We start from the raw sequence: 12,594 nt of genomic DNA, 5'->3' as shown, positions 1-12,594 counted from the left end.
GAAGCTATCGGGAAGCATGGACCGAAAACGGGGTTTTTTGCTTTCGAATTTTATCTTGTTGTTTTCTTCTCATAAAACAAACCAAGCAATGTATCGATTAACTTCTTATGACCCTGTCTTGTTCTGACACTTATAATTAAAGACAACCCTAAACAATTTTATACCACTTTTATCGGTTGATATCTTTCTGATTTAACTCTCCCATTTACTGTTTCTCATGTATCAGGAGCAAACCATCCATATGTTTCATGGAAAACAAACAAGGATTATGTGGTTCCCTTAGTTAACATGCGACGCTCTAGTGCTCAACTATCTCGGGGTATCGGGAGGCATCAACCGAAAACGGGATTGTTTGGTTTCCAAAATTTGTCTTTTTCTTTACAAGAATTCTTCTCATAAAAAAAACTAGAACGTCCAAGGATACTTCAAAGGTTCAAAAAATTTCTGCCTTTTTGAACTTTAACTTAAACAAACACTAAGCATGTTTATACGTTTTTTACTTATTACCTTTTACAACGTAACTTTCTCATAACTCTCTCGTGATGAACGAGAGCCTCATTATACAATATGACTCTTTCATCATAATGAACGCATCCATGGGCTTCACGGAAAAAAGGGATTTTGTACTTTGTTGTAATAGTTTCTACAAAGGATAATATTTATTAAGCTAAGAAATTTGAAAATAAATATATTGGAGTTATAAGCAAATAACAAGTCGAGAATTCATTGATCATACTCATTCCAATTGGTCTGGAAGAACCATGACATTTATGATTTTGACCATCCAACCCTTTATCAAGGGCTTTATTGTTAATTAACGACAGTAACTTCATACGTCGTTCTTGCTGAACACCTTCAGGTGAAGTAGGATCATCAATAATCTGTTATATATAAAAACATAATTTATCCATAGAATTATAGCAAAGTTACGATGGACAGGTGACAGTTATTAACGCTATAAAATTTAAATTCAATATATCGTATAAAGTACCTCAAATCCCGACGATTTCTCGTATCGAAAGGATTCTAAAGTAAAGATGAAAATTAAGATGAGAAATTTCGAAGAATTGAAACTAGAGAATTTTCAACAAAAAAATGTTGAAAATACCTGTACTACCACAAGATTCTTCAATGTCTATGCTCTAAAATAATAGTCATAAAAACGACAATTTCAAAAAACATAAAAAAACTAAGTATTTGTAACATTGGTGAAAGATACAGGATAAACATGAAACATCCTCAGACGACGATGGAACGAGACCATAACCATTTGATGTGAGCTTCTTCCTAACAACGTTTGCGTAATCCGTTAGCATACCATGAAAACTAACTTCTGGTTTAGGCGACGCTTTACTAGCAACCTCCTCAACGTCTTCAGGACATTTAATGTATACTGAACTGGTGTCAAAAGGCTCAATGACGATGACCAACCACTGGCCATACCTAACATGTTACCACGAGAGATCTTTCTTGGGTATATCAAAAGTACCTCGACGTTATGAAAAGCCGAATGTAATCTTTTAGAACGGTATGAGATATTGCATATGATCCAAACCATACAATCCTGTTTTAAATGCCATCATAATGCTTTTTCGTAGCACAAGAGGAGCAAGGTCTACAATACACTAAATAATTTATTTAAGTCAAATAATTATGAAGTGAAGCGTAACCTATAACAAATCAGAACTTACCCTTCACATCATGGATTGAACAAAAGTACGCAACTGAACACAAGTCTACGTACAACGATTCATCTTGAATAGAACGTTTATCCCACTCTGCACCACAAGAACAAATACCACTTTCAGATGACGCCAAAATTTTATGACCATTTTTTTCTGGAAGATCAGTAAAATCGCTTGCATCATTCTCATTGCCTAAAATAATTAAATTGTAATATTTACAAAATGCTAGAAAGTGCTAAATACCATACCGATAAAGGAAATAGTATATGTAAAGCTAAAAGGATGTTCACCATTGCAGATTATCTTGCATACCTGTTTCAAATAAAGAAACGTTTTCTTTGCTAAGTGTAGCCAATTCAAAATAATCTCGCATCTGGTGTAATTCCAAAGGAAAACTTAAAAAGTGCCAATGGAGAATCCATTTCATCCTCGTCAACGATTTGCAAGGGTTGTCACATGAATGCAATGATATGACGAATAGCTGCAACATTTTAACTCGGGGTGGGGCGGCATTACTTTTGAATACACAAAAGTACAAACCCCCCATGGACTATTCACTGGTTTTACAGCACTCCACTGAACCTCCCTGCACACTGCACTAAACAAGTCCTAAAATATGTAAAATCATTTATCTTAAGGTTGTATTATGTGTGTGTATGTATGTGTGTGTATGTGTATGCAGATTAATAATTATGATTAATTATGACTTCACAAAATCCTTAGAAAGTGCTTAATATATATATATCAGGCACGTAAAGCAAATGGTGAATATGACTTTACTATTTTTGTCATACATTTAGTTTATACTACTTAATGTATGTACTGTAAGTATGTGGCTATGTATGTATGTGAGTATGAATGTTTATACCTCAATAGTCATAAATAAATTCAATTTGCCCTGTTGGTTATCACCCTAATAGCTTTATAGAAGCTCCTGAACTTAGGCACAGGATGTATGGTAACAAATTGTGGGGTATTAGAAGGTTGAGAAACAATACGTGTATTTGTACAAAAAAGTTATTTTCACATAACAAAATATACTTCTTCAGGTTGCATCTCATGGTAGGAATGATCACTGAAAACAGACTGCATCATGGATGTGGATTCTGCATTCTTAAAAGAAATTCGATGAGATAAATATATTGTGTAAATAATCATTCACAAGTTTTAACAATATTTTTGCTTGTAAAGCTGTGCTGGTTAACATCCACATGTAATAAGAACAATGTCGAACAAGGGTCTTGTAAAAACACAGAACGATGACTTCACAAGGGTTTGAAATGTCCAATAAACTGATATTTAAGGATGAAGACATTTTCTCCCATACCACATGAAGAACTTTACATTGAAAAAATAAGCCAAATACAAATTTGAGACATTCACTACATGCAATGTCAGATTAATATGTAACAAGTTCTCACATCTTTGACAAGGGTCTTGAAACAAATAGTATGTAAGTGTAAGTCAAAATTTGGTGAAGCTGTTCAGACACCTTATATCCTGAAAGAGTAACACACAACACTTACTTTTTTCAATATAATCTTTGGCTTCAAAACCAAACTTTCTATCATACACAACCAGATATTTTTTCCATTGCTAATATGTGTATGCAACTAGGATATGGTATATCTGACAAGTACAAAAATGTTGTTTGGCCTGTTTTAATCATTTCATTTCAGTAACATCTATTTTACATACCTTTTTGAGGATCTAATTGTATATTATTAGGTAGGGCTTCAACAAATTGCTTTCTATTTGCATCACATGAGCAGCACAATATCCAACCATAGCCATCAAGCAATAGGTGGGGATATCGATGTACAAATACAAATGAATTATGCTGAAAAAAAAATACATTCAGATTATAGCACCAAAAAAGGTGTATTGAGTAATATCATTTAGTGGGTATATACCCAACATTGAAATTATGGAAATAAAATTTGAAATCACCATAATTGTTCTTTTGTTTGCATTATAATCATGAACAACAAAGGATTGCTGACGTGATACATTTGATGCAAAGTCAAACTGTAACAATAGCCCAGTATAGTGGCCAGTGGGTGACAAATGACTCTGAAAGAGCAAGTACACAGTAATTATTAATGTTCACTGTTTCAAAATATCTATTGTAATATATTTTTATGTTTGTTGAGCACATTTCTACCAGATGTTAATAAAGTTTTGCTACACAGTGTTTCATGCATAAGCAATCAACAAGCATATTGTCAATTTATAACACATTAAAAACATGACTAGTGGTAAACAGTATAAAGTATAACTGTATATGTGAGAACTACTTGACTATGTTGACATGGTTGTTTGGGTTCCTCTGTAATAATAGAGATAGATTGCTTGGTAAAGATATCTTCAGAGTCCTACAAATAAAGACCATTATTTAATTTAAAATGTGTACAGACTTTTAATAAGTGTTTAAATAATGCATGCCTTCTTTAAATTACTTCAAATTTTTAGTTATTTCTAGTGAAAGCAGTCCTACATATAACCACTTCCAATGACTTTTCATGAGAAACAATATCAATATGTACATTAAAACCTGTGTTTTGGTGGTTAACTCTTGGTGCTTGTCATAATTTTCAGCAATATCTTCACTTTGTTCATTCTACATATAAATGAAAAAACCCATAAACATAGCGTATTTTTATATCTACATAGTTTTACAATATATGTAAACTTACCAAATCCCAAATTCATTTTCTTGTTCAAAAAATTGAGATTCATATGACACACTGCTATTCTATTAACATATATGACATTGTGATTAAAGGATGTAGAGAATCCAGACTTGAAATTGGAAAATGTGCTCCGAATAAGTGTTTTTCCTTACACCACATTGTGGGCATAAATAAATTTGTACACATACTTTTGTCAATATAACTGTGGTAATAAAAATAAATTAATATGAAATTGTGCAACCAGAAACAATAAAAAGAACACTTTAAAAATTCCTACCGCATCATCTTTTTGTGTGTTCCTTTCCTCTCCACGTTATTGTAAAAGAAGTCATTTGAGCGTCTGAATTTCTTCCTGAATTGATAAATTTTGCAAGTGTACCCAAAAATTAATACCCCGATTTATAAAAACCAGTACTGCACGTGTTCTTGGATTGACAAAGTTAGCCTAGAATTAGTAATAATTAAGTACCATTCTCCCAGCCAGACTTCCCGATAGATATTTAAAAAAGTACTAAGCATAGCACTGAGTGACTGAGCCCTGTTGATCGATTGCCTTGCTTCGAACGTTTGATGTTGCAAACTCCTAAAAAATATGAATACGCGAAGAAATATTGTCCTCATACATGAACTTTGAAAAATGTAGTAAATGGAAGCCCTGAAATTTCTTCTTAAGCTGCACCAGTCGGATAATATACACGATATAGTTAACATACCACTTGTTCAGAATACGCCTTTTTGAAAGCATGTCCATAATTATTCACTATCATCCATTGTAACCACTATCAACATCCTAATGTCATTGGTCAAAAATAGTCACATGTTTGATTTACTTTTGCCTTTCATTCATGTCATTTCTAGATATCAGTTTTCTTATTCGTCCAATGTTCAATCAATAATAAAAAAATATTAATTGTAAATTTTATTATAGCAAATGAACGTGACGCCAAGAGATTGTAAAGCATATGCAATTTTTCGTCGTGGTATAGTGAACTATCTATCTCGACCTTATTTAAACCTGAACATTTTTACGAAGATGGTTCGAAGTTCTCTGCAATCTCTCACCAGTTTAAAGAAGCAAAAGACGAAGTAGGATCTTTAACTCAAGATCCAGGGAATGAATTGAAGTTAAAGATGTACGCCCTTTTTAAGCAGGTATTTTACGATTCATAAAGATATTGTATCCGGTTTTACATAAAGCTTGAATATTAGTTGTTGTATCTCCTAACTACAAGCTCTTCAATTAAATGGTGACTTTAAATTTTTAAGCACAATGTGCATCATTGCATTTGAATCACATTTTTGCAAAGGCACAGTGAATTTTTTTCAATTATAACTGTTCACAGTCCCACCATACAATACAATCAAAGTTAAAAATAAGACGAACCCAAATAACAATATACATTTCCAGGGTTCTTTAGGCAAATGTAATACACCAAAGCCTGGGACTTTGGACTTTGTTGGAAAGGCAAAATGGAATGCATGGAACGATTTGGGTGATTTATCACAGGTGAATATTTAGTTTAAGAAAGGCTGCACTTATCTTATAATGAACATTCAATATGTATCTAGTTTCAAACATCACCAAAGGACTGTATCTTTCAACAATTTTATTGAACACTCTCACAAGTCTTACTAAAATCTATCGTCATCAAATTATTTACAGTAAAAAAGTTGTTTTGTGCAAAGTTGACAGCACACCGTTAATTAAGAACTGAGTGTGTGGGTCTTCTGGAAATTATGAGTACCTACCGGAACATACAGCTAAAATATCTGCATGTAAATCTGTGCTTTTCAATGGTTTTAATATACATAGTTTCTCTCCAAGCCATGCAATCTGAATTATATCCCCTATTTGTATTTACGAAGAATTCGTTAACATTTAGGAGAGTAAAATCTTGTACTTAACATTCTTAGTATTGGTGATGCCGGAAAAAAATGCAAATGTACCAGTGATTGCATGTAATGAATACTTTTAAATTGAACTTTTCTTTTAGGTAGATGCACAAAAACAGTATATAGCACTTGTGGAATCTTTACTAGGTGATTTTGAATTTTGCTGTGTATTATAAACACAAAGCTTTTCTGCAAAATATTCTGTATAAACATCATTTCCCTGTTGTGTACATGTCCTTCTCAACATTGAACTATAGAACAGATTTTTTGACTAACAATGTTTTTAACATTACAGGAGTAAGTTTGTTATATGTCTACAGTTTTTTTTGTTTTTTTTAAACCTGTCTTAGTTAACTTTAATCACGATTTTGATTAAAAAAAAGAAAAAATTAAAATTTAATTAAAATTATAAACTACAACATACAAATATAAATGTTAAAAACTAAATCAAAGATAACTAACATCAATGTTTAAAATATCCATGATAAAGGGACAGTCAAGTGTAAAGACAACTTTCCCAATAACCTAGGTCAATATTTAAAGTATGTTTGCGAGTTGATTCAGATCGACTTCCTCGTATCGCAGTAATTGCTGACCTAATCAGTGCGAAAGACAGTTTACAACGCATCCACGCTAGCCTGATGCCATATTGCAGCTTTCTCTTTTGTGCCAGCAGATCAGCTAGCCGCTTATAAGCAATTGCCATCTCTTTCCCCATACCACTTGATGTTGAAAAAACCAGTGCTGTAAAAGCAGCATATTCAATCTCTCTTACTCGATCACCATATTCCCTTTATATGTCTACAGTTATTAAAGTTAAATATTGTTAAAAAGGTTTGACATGCAAATGAAACACCTTAGTCATTCATTAAGGAGATGAAACCACTTTGAACTAAATCTCTTACACTTTTGGGCTGTTTAGTCCAAAACAGTTATTGCAAATTTATTCAATATTTCTTAAATGTAACTTCAGGACAAGAATCCAAGACCAACAGCCAACCCAACAAAGACATTAATACATCAAATGAGTTTGAAAATATTCTTGTCTCTACTGATGGCGGTTTGAGGACAATCACAATGAACAGGCCTGATAAATACAATGCTTTGACCCCAAAGGTTTGTTGTTAACAACTAGAAAATCATGCTCGAACAATAGACCACCTCTTCTAACCATAACCAGCCATTTATTCAATGGTTTTTCTCTAACAATTACCAGTCATACCCATTCAATAGACTACCTCTTCTAACCATGACCAGCCATTTATTCAAAGGTTTATCAAGATTTTCTTCGACATTTCCACCAGCTGCTGGTTCAGTTCATTAAAAGTTCCGTTTATTCAAAACCTTTTGAAAGATTCAACAAAGGACAAATACTCTGCAACAAGGGGCCGCATCTCGCAAGAAGCCGCAAGTCTCTCATCAATTTTCATTCAATTGCTTCAAGATAGTACAATCATTGCGATTATTTAAGCCTCAATAAATAGATTTATGGAGTAATAATATGTACTTTAAAAGAAGAAATTCTCGTTGTAGTTTTGTCAACGCCACAAACGAAGAATAATGTTTACGAAGCTGAAAGCCACATGTTGTATGTACTTTGCTCATTATCACTTATTTATTAGCGGAAAGCTAAGCTGTTATGAATAGCGCAACTTACAAGATGCTTTATAATAACGAGAAAAATATAAATTTTGGAACTGAAACTGAATGTGATCTTGAGAAACGTGTGAAGATGGTTATAGATAGTCACAAAGATTTCATGCGGTTTTCATGGCTTAAGAACATAAACTAAAACCGCTTCCTGTTCGCACAACTTTTACCTTTTTTTTAATAGAATGTTGAGCAGTAAAAGAAAATTTATGGTTTACTGATTGAGAAAGATCTGTAAGGCTACTAATAACTTGCAATTTCTCTTGCATAAAAAGGAATGAACAGCTATAATTTTAAAAGTATAGTTTTTCACAGACGGTTTTTTTATTGTGAAATATTCTGTCTAATCCGAAAAGTTGTCCATCTACAACAAAATTCGCGGTAAAAGAGATTAACCACATATCAATGCTTTATAAAAAGTCAACTTGGGAGATTAGAGAAAGCTGTTAAGGCGTGGCAAGAATCGAAAATTTTAAATTTTTTTTATGAATTTAAACTAGTGTAATGTGTATGAATGAATTTGATTGGTTTTGCAATAAAATTTAAATTGACATTGCAGTTTTGCAGCAACCCCATGGTGGCTGTTTCTTTTGTCTATATAACACGTGTTTTATAATAAAGTGATAAGTGTCGTTGTCTCTACAGTTTGCATCATATCGATGTAAATTAAAGTAAATTTGGACTGTGAGATAATGACTTCCCACGTGTCTCATTTTGCTTCCTTTGAACATAACACTTTTTATATTTAGTTTGAGGAAGCAGCCATTGGCAATGAACTTTTAACATGCAATTGGCATAGAAGAAAGCGATCCGTTTTCAAACTGTGAATTTTTTAGTTTATGGAAAGTATTTGTGGTTTTCATATGCATCATGCTGATGGACTTCTTACAAAATAATATCATTGGATTCCCTTTGCTGTTAGGCGACATGGTGGATGCCCTTTCTTTGTTTGTTATTCCCTTAAGACACACATGAAAACCAAGAATTGCTGTTTTCAAAATTATAATTAATGTTTGCTTGATGAGATGAAGACAAGAAAGAGCGACTCGCAGCTTTGGCAGAAAAACGTGTAAAGTAAATTTGGAATGTGATTGTCAAAAATTGAGATAACTAAGCAAGAAGAGCAGGGCTCAAAATAACGGCCAGGCAACGGACAATGATTTTCAAAAATGCCTATGTATCGGTAACATTTTCAGTTTTCCCATAATAATTTATTATTCGGTTTTCCTTTCAATATGCTTTTGAATATTGAGCGTCAATTTTTTACATATGTAAAAACCATGCTTTCTCTAGTAATTATATGCTGGCTAGTGGCTTGTTGCATTGAAGGTTACGATTCCGTTCTCGTAAAGTGTGTCGTGAAAAGCGACACGCGGCTTTGGCTGAAAAACGTGAAAAGTATATTTTGAATGTGAGATGTATTGACGTCGGACATTTCTCGCTTTGCTTCCTTTGCAACATTACTCCTTTTACATTTAGGCAAGGTCAAAATTCGTTCGTTGAAATTTGGTGAAGAAGCCATTATCAATGAAATTGAAAGCGATGTGGTAAGTTTATGTTATGTTTCTATATCTTTAGATTATTCTTGGCTCGATGTTTTTCTTCAATCATATTTAGCAGATATAATCACTAACAACTTGATTTTCACGTTTGCTAGCGTCAGAAATACGTCTAAAGAGATATTGTGATAAAAGTCATCTCTTAAAAATCTATTGTATTTAATTATTGGTACTTAGGTGTGTGAAATGTAATCTTTGGAGTTGTGTGCATAAACTATAGTTTTTGAGTGTGAGGTGCATGAAATATAGTGTTTGCCGGCTAATTGTGTGAATTATAGTGTTTATGACTTAGATGCAGGAAGTATAGTGTTAGTGAGTTAGGTGGATTCATTATAATATTTGTGATTAAGGGGCATAGACTATAACAGTCCGGAGTTATGTTCATGAACTCTAGTCTTATGGTGTTAAGTGCAGGAACTATAGTCTTTGGGAGTCAATGTAATATAATATGAAAGAAATGCATGAGATTTCATGACAAATTAAATTTGCTGATGCATTGTAACTTTGCATATCATTATTTCATATTTTCTCACATTGTAGATCCCACATGGATGGAGTTGTGAAAGTCCCTTTACCACCTCTGTCATTCACTTCAATTACTCTTACTAGTTTTTCATTGCTCATGTATCATGGTGATTCATGGCCAAGAATGTTTATTTGTAGTTTGGATTCTTTGTGGATGTCAGTTGTTTGTTCATATAATGATGATGGGCCCTATTATTATATGAGCCCACCTGAAGGTGGTCAACTGATACTCACAGAAGATCTACTCTGCACTAAACATTCTTTATGTGATGATATAACTGGGGTATTGAAGTGGTCCCTTTCCCTTTGCTGGAAGTTGCGTATATAAAGGAATGAAGTAGCTACAAAAGAAGATAGAAAAAGTTTGGTTATAGCCGACATCATCAATAGAAAAGGTTTTGTGATAAATGATTATAGGCCTCTTGATTTATCTCTATTGTTCTTGTGAAAATCTCAATGGTTTTTTATTGATGGTACTGATTTTTGGTTTGTTTATTGAATGGCACATTTATGCCGTTAATTGCATAGAGGTGCAGATTATTCAGATTGTTGTGTAGACCTGCAATAAATACGACCTACGAAGTTTCCTTTACCTCCATACTTCCCTCTTTACCCGCACCCCTTAATATAATAGAGTACTTTGTTCACCCCTCTAGTGATTCCTCAGTACTACATTACGTAATTTTTATTTCAGTTGACATATTCGTCGTGTTTTTTTAAAGGCAACTTTTCAAACGAAGTTTGTGGAGTGGGGTCATCCTCCAGTTGGATGTTGCTCTCTAACTTTACCTCATTTATATGGTCGTTCACAGGTACAAGTGATTTGTTTATATTAAACGGAGGCCTGGGCACTAGGTCATATTTTGCCATGTTATGTATTTGAGTTGTATCCACGCCTATTGATCACTTTATATAAAAATTAAAATGTTTTCTTTTCTTGAACCTGAGAGGATGTGTTATGTTCTGAGGTGTTAAAAATTAAATGTGAGATTGAAAAGTAATTAAAACTACGAATAGCTTTATCTAAGTTCCCCAAAATGCTTCACTCCCTCTCCCCTCCTCAAAAAAAGTGTATCGTGAAACATTATTTTTTTTATGAAAAAACCGAGATGCTATAAAAAATTTTCATTTTGTCTTAAGGTGAATTTCCTTTAAATCAGGCCTTGTCTGTTATTCTATGCAGCACGAAACTCGACTGCTACATGGCAAAGGAACGCGGAATTGTCGCAGAAATTTTATCTTTCAAACATTTGGAGGAGGAACTCAATTAACGTATGCTGAGATTTTCACTAGTTTCTAGACAGGTTTGTGTGTCTATTTTTACGAGGGAGAGAGATTGGGCACTATTGGTAAGAGGAAGGAGTGGGGATGAGCGGAGCTTAGCAACTGGAGGGAGAGGGACTGGACACGGGACCTTTGAAAATGCAATAAATTTCTATTGTTGTTCATGGACGTTCGCGTCGCAGATTATGAAAATATTTACAGTTTCGAACTTTTAGCAAATCCATGTCAACAAATAGTAAAGCAGCATATTTAATATTGTAGTGCCTGCGAGACACAAAGACGTTGATGGTCAGCAGTAATATGAAGAACTTGAGTTTAAAAATCACGAGGAATGCGATTTGTTTCAAAAGTACATCAGCAACGATGATATTGTGGATTGCATCGTAAGTTGATGGTGGACGAGCTTACAGGAATGACTTACCATCCAGGTATACTTGCGATCAGACTTATGGCTCGTGCTAATATTTATTGTACAAATAGGATAGTGTGTCCCAATGATCCGTTTGTAACCGTTACGCAGCGGAAATTGTATTCCTAATGATCCGTTTGTAACCTTTACGCAGCGGAATTTGTAGCGTTGTTTGTGTAAATCATTCGTAACTTGAGTTGAATAACAAAACATATTCGTTCATTTAACCACGATTTTTAAAATCTTTACTTTGGAGGAAAAAATTGCGTTTTAAATCAAGTTCCAAAACATAGAAAAAAAAATTTAGCTGGAAAATTTCGAACACTCGTTCTGTATCGTCGAAGTCATTGAGACTTCAGTGTTTACTGCTGGCGTAACGGACTTCTTAGTCGCAATAACCTTATTTTCTTGCGCATTTGTTGAAAAATGATGCAGTTGTTTAAAAATAAGTGTAATTAATTAACGTATTGTCACGTGACATCAAGTAGATATTTTCCCAAGTGCTTTTGTACGCTTAACACTTTGGTGTAAATGGTTTTTATCAAACTGAATAAAATACACAGAAAGAAAATACATCGAAGATTTCATAAACAGGAATTAACTTTATGTTTCAAATATATTTTTGATATGCGTTGTAAAAAAGTCATCACTGCTTGCGCGCATTCCTCCGAAAGCCATCTTTGAGCAAGCAGTTTGCATTCTTTATTATTCACATCATGAAGTTTCTCCAGCTCAGCTGAGCGACATAATTTCTTGGACAATGAAAGCGACTGCAATGGAGAGAAGCATTCTATGGTTAAATGCAACCAAGCAATAACTGTAAAGTCCAGATTTGTGCTACCTTCGTCGGCAACGCAGCCATGTATTTCATTCTGTTGTTAATTTCTTTTTTAATG

General features: G+C 33.6%; 1 protein-coding gene and 2 long non-coding RNA genes across 7 annotated transcripts; 1 reads left to right on the top strand and 2 right to left on the bottom strand.

Moving 5' to 3' along the window:
* Positions 1-1,414: 1,414 nt before the first annotated feature.
* Positions 1,415-2,215, bottom strand: LOC124447131. Its single transcript, XM_046998029.1, has 3 exons — positions 1,998-2,215; positions 1,692-1,877; positions 1,415-1,625 (listed from the first exon to the last, which is right to left on the bottom strand). Exons 1-3 carry the CDS (start codon positions 2,173-2,175, stop codon positions 1,570-1,572), a joined length of 420 nt encoding a protein of 139 aa, XP_046853985.1. The 5' UTR covers positions 2,176-2,215; the 3' UTR covers positions 1,415-1,569.
* A 15-nt stretch (positions 2,216-2,230) lies between these two features.
* LOC124447135 lies at positions 2,231-5,151 on the bottom strand. Of its 5 annotated transcripts, none has more exons than XR_006948615.1 (9): positions 4,848-5,151; positions 4,656-4,730; positions 4,382-4,440; positions 4,240-4,305; positions 3,983-4,060; positions 3,636-3,758; positions 3,212-3,525; positions 2,727-2,798; positions 2,231-2,294 (listed from the first exon to the last, which is right to left on the bottom strand). It is a non-coding gene; the product is annotated as an uncharacterized LOC124447135 (long non-coding RNA). The 5 variants fall into 5 exon arrangements; XR_006948617.1 differs by having other exon boundaries at positions 2,727-2,791; XR_006948613.1 differs by lacking the exon at positions 2,231-2,294 and having other exon boundaries at positions 2,670-2,798; positions 4,848-5,148.
* A 4,969-nt stretch (positions 5,152-10,120) lies between these two features.
* LOC124447138 lies at positions 10,121-12,269 on the top strand. Its single transcript, XR_006948628.1, has 4 exons — positions 10,121-10,400; positions 10,728-10,817; positions 11,146-11,309; positions 11,551-12,269. It is a non-coding gene; the product is annotated as an uncharacterized LOC124447138 (long non-coding RNA).
* Positions 12,270-12,594: the final 325 nt, after the last annotated feature.

Source organism: Xenia sp. Carnegie-2017, unplaced genomic scaffold (genome assembly GCF_021976095.1).
Source record: "Xenia sp. Carnegie-2017 unplaced genomic scaffold, XeniaSp_v1 HiC_scaffold_22, whole genome shotgun sequence".
Lineage (NCBI taxonomy): Eukaryota > Metazoa > Cnidaria > Anthozoa > Malacalcyonacea > Xeniidae > Xenia > Xenia sp. Carnegie-2017.
Note: the sequence above shows the minus strand (reverse complement) of the source record. Positions and strands in the feature narration are given on the sequence as shown.

What these genes read in the sequence shown, in the direction of transcription:
- LOC124447131 (XM_046998029.1), bottom strand. Translation starts at nt 2,175, where the DNA reads ATGTTGCAGCTATTCGTCATATCATTGCATTCATGTGACAACCCTTGC. An exon ending in CGTTTCTTTATTTGAAACAG is followed by an intron (nt 1,878 to 1,997) that starts GTATGCAAGATA and finishes TAATTATTTTAG; the next exon opens with GCAATGAGAATGATGCAAGC. An exon ending in TTCAATCCATGATGTGAAGG is followed by an intron (nt 1,626 to 1,691) that starts GTAAGTTCTGAT and finishes TAAATTATTTAG; the next exon opens with TGTATTGTAGACCTTGCTCC.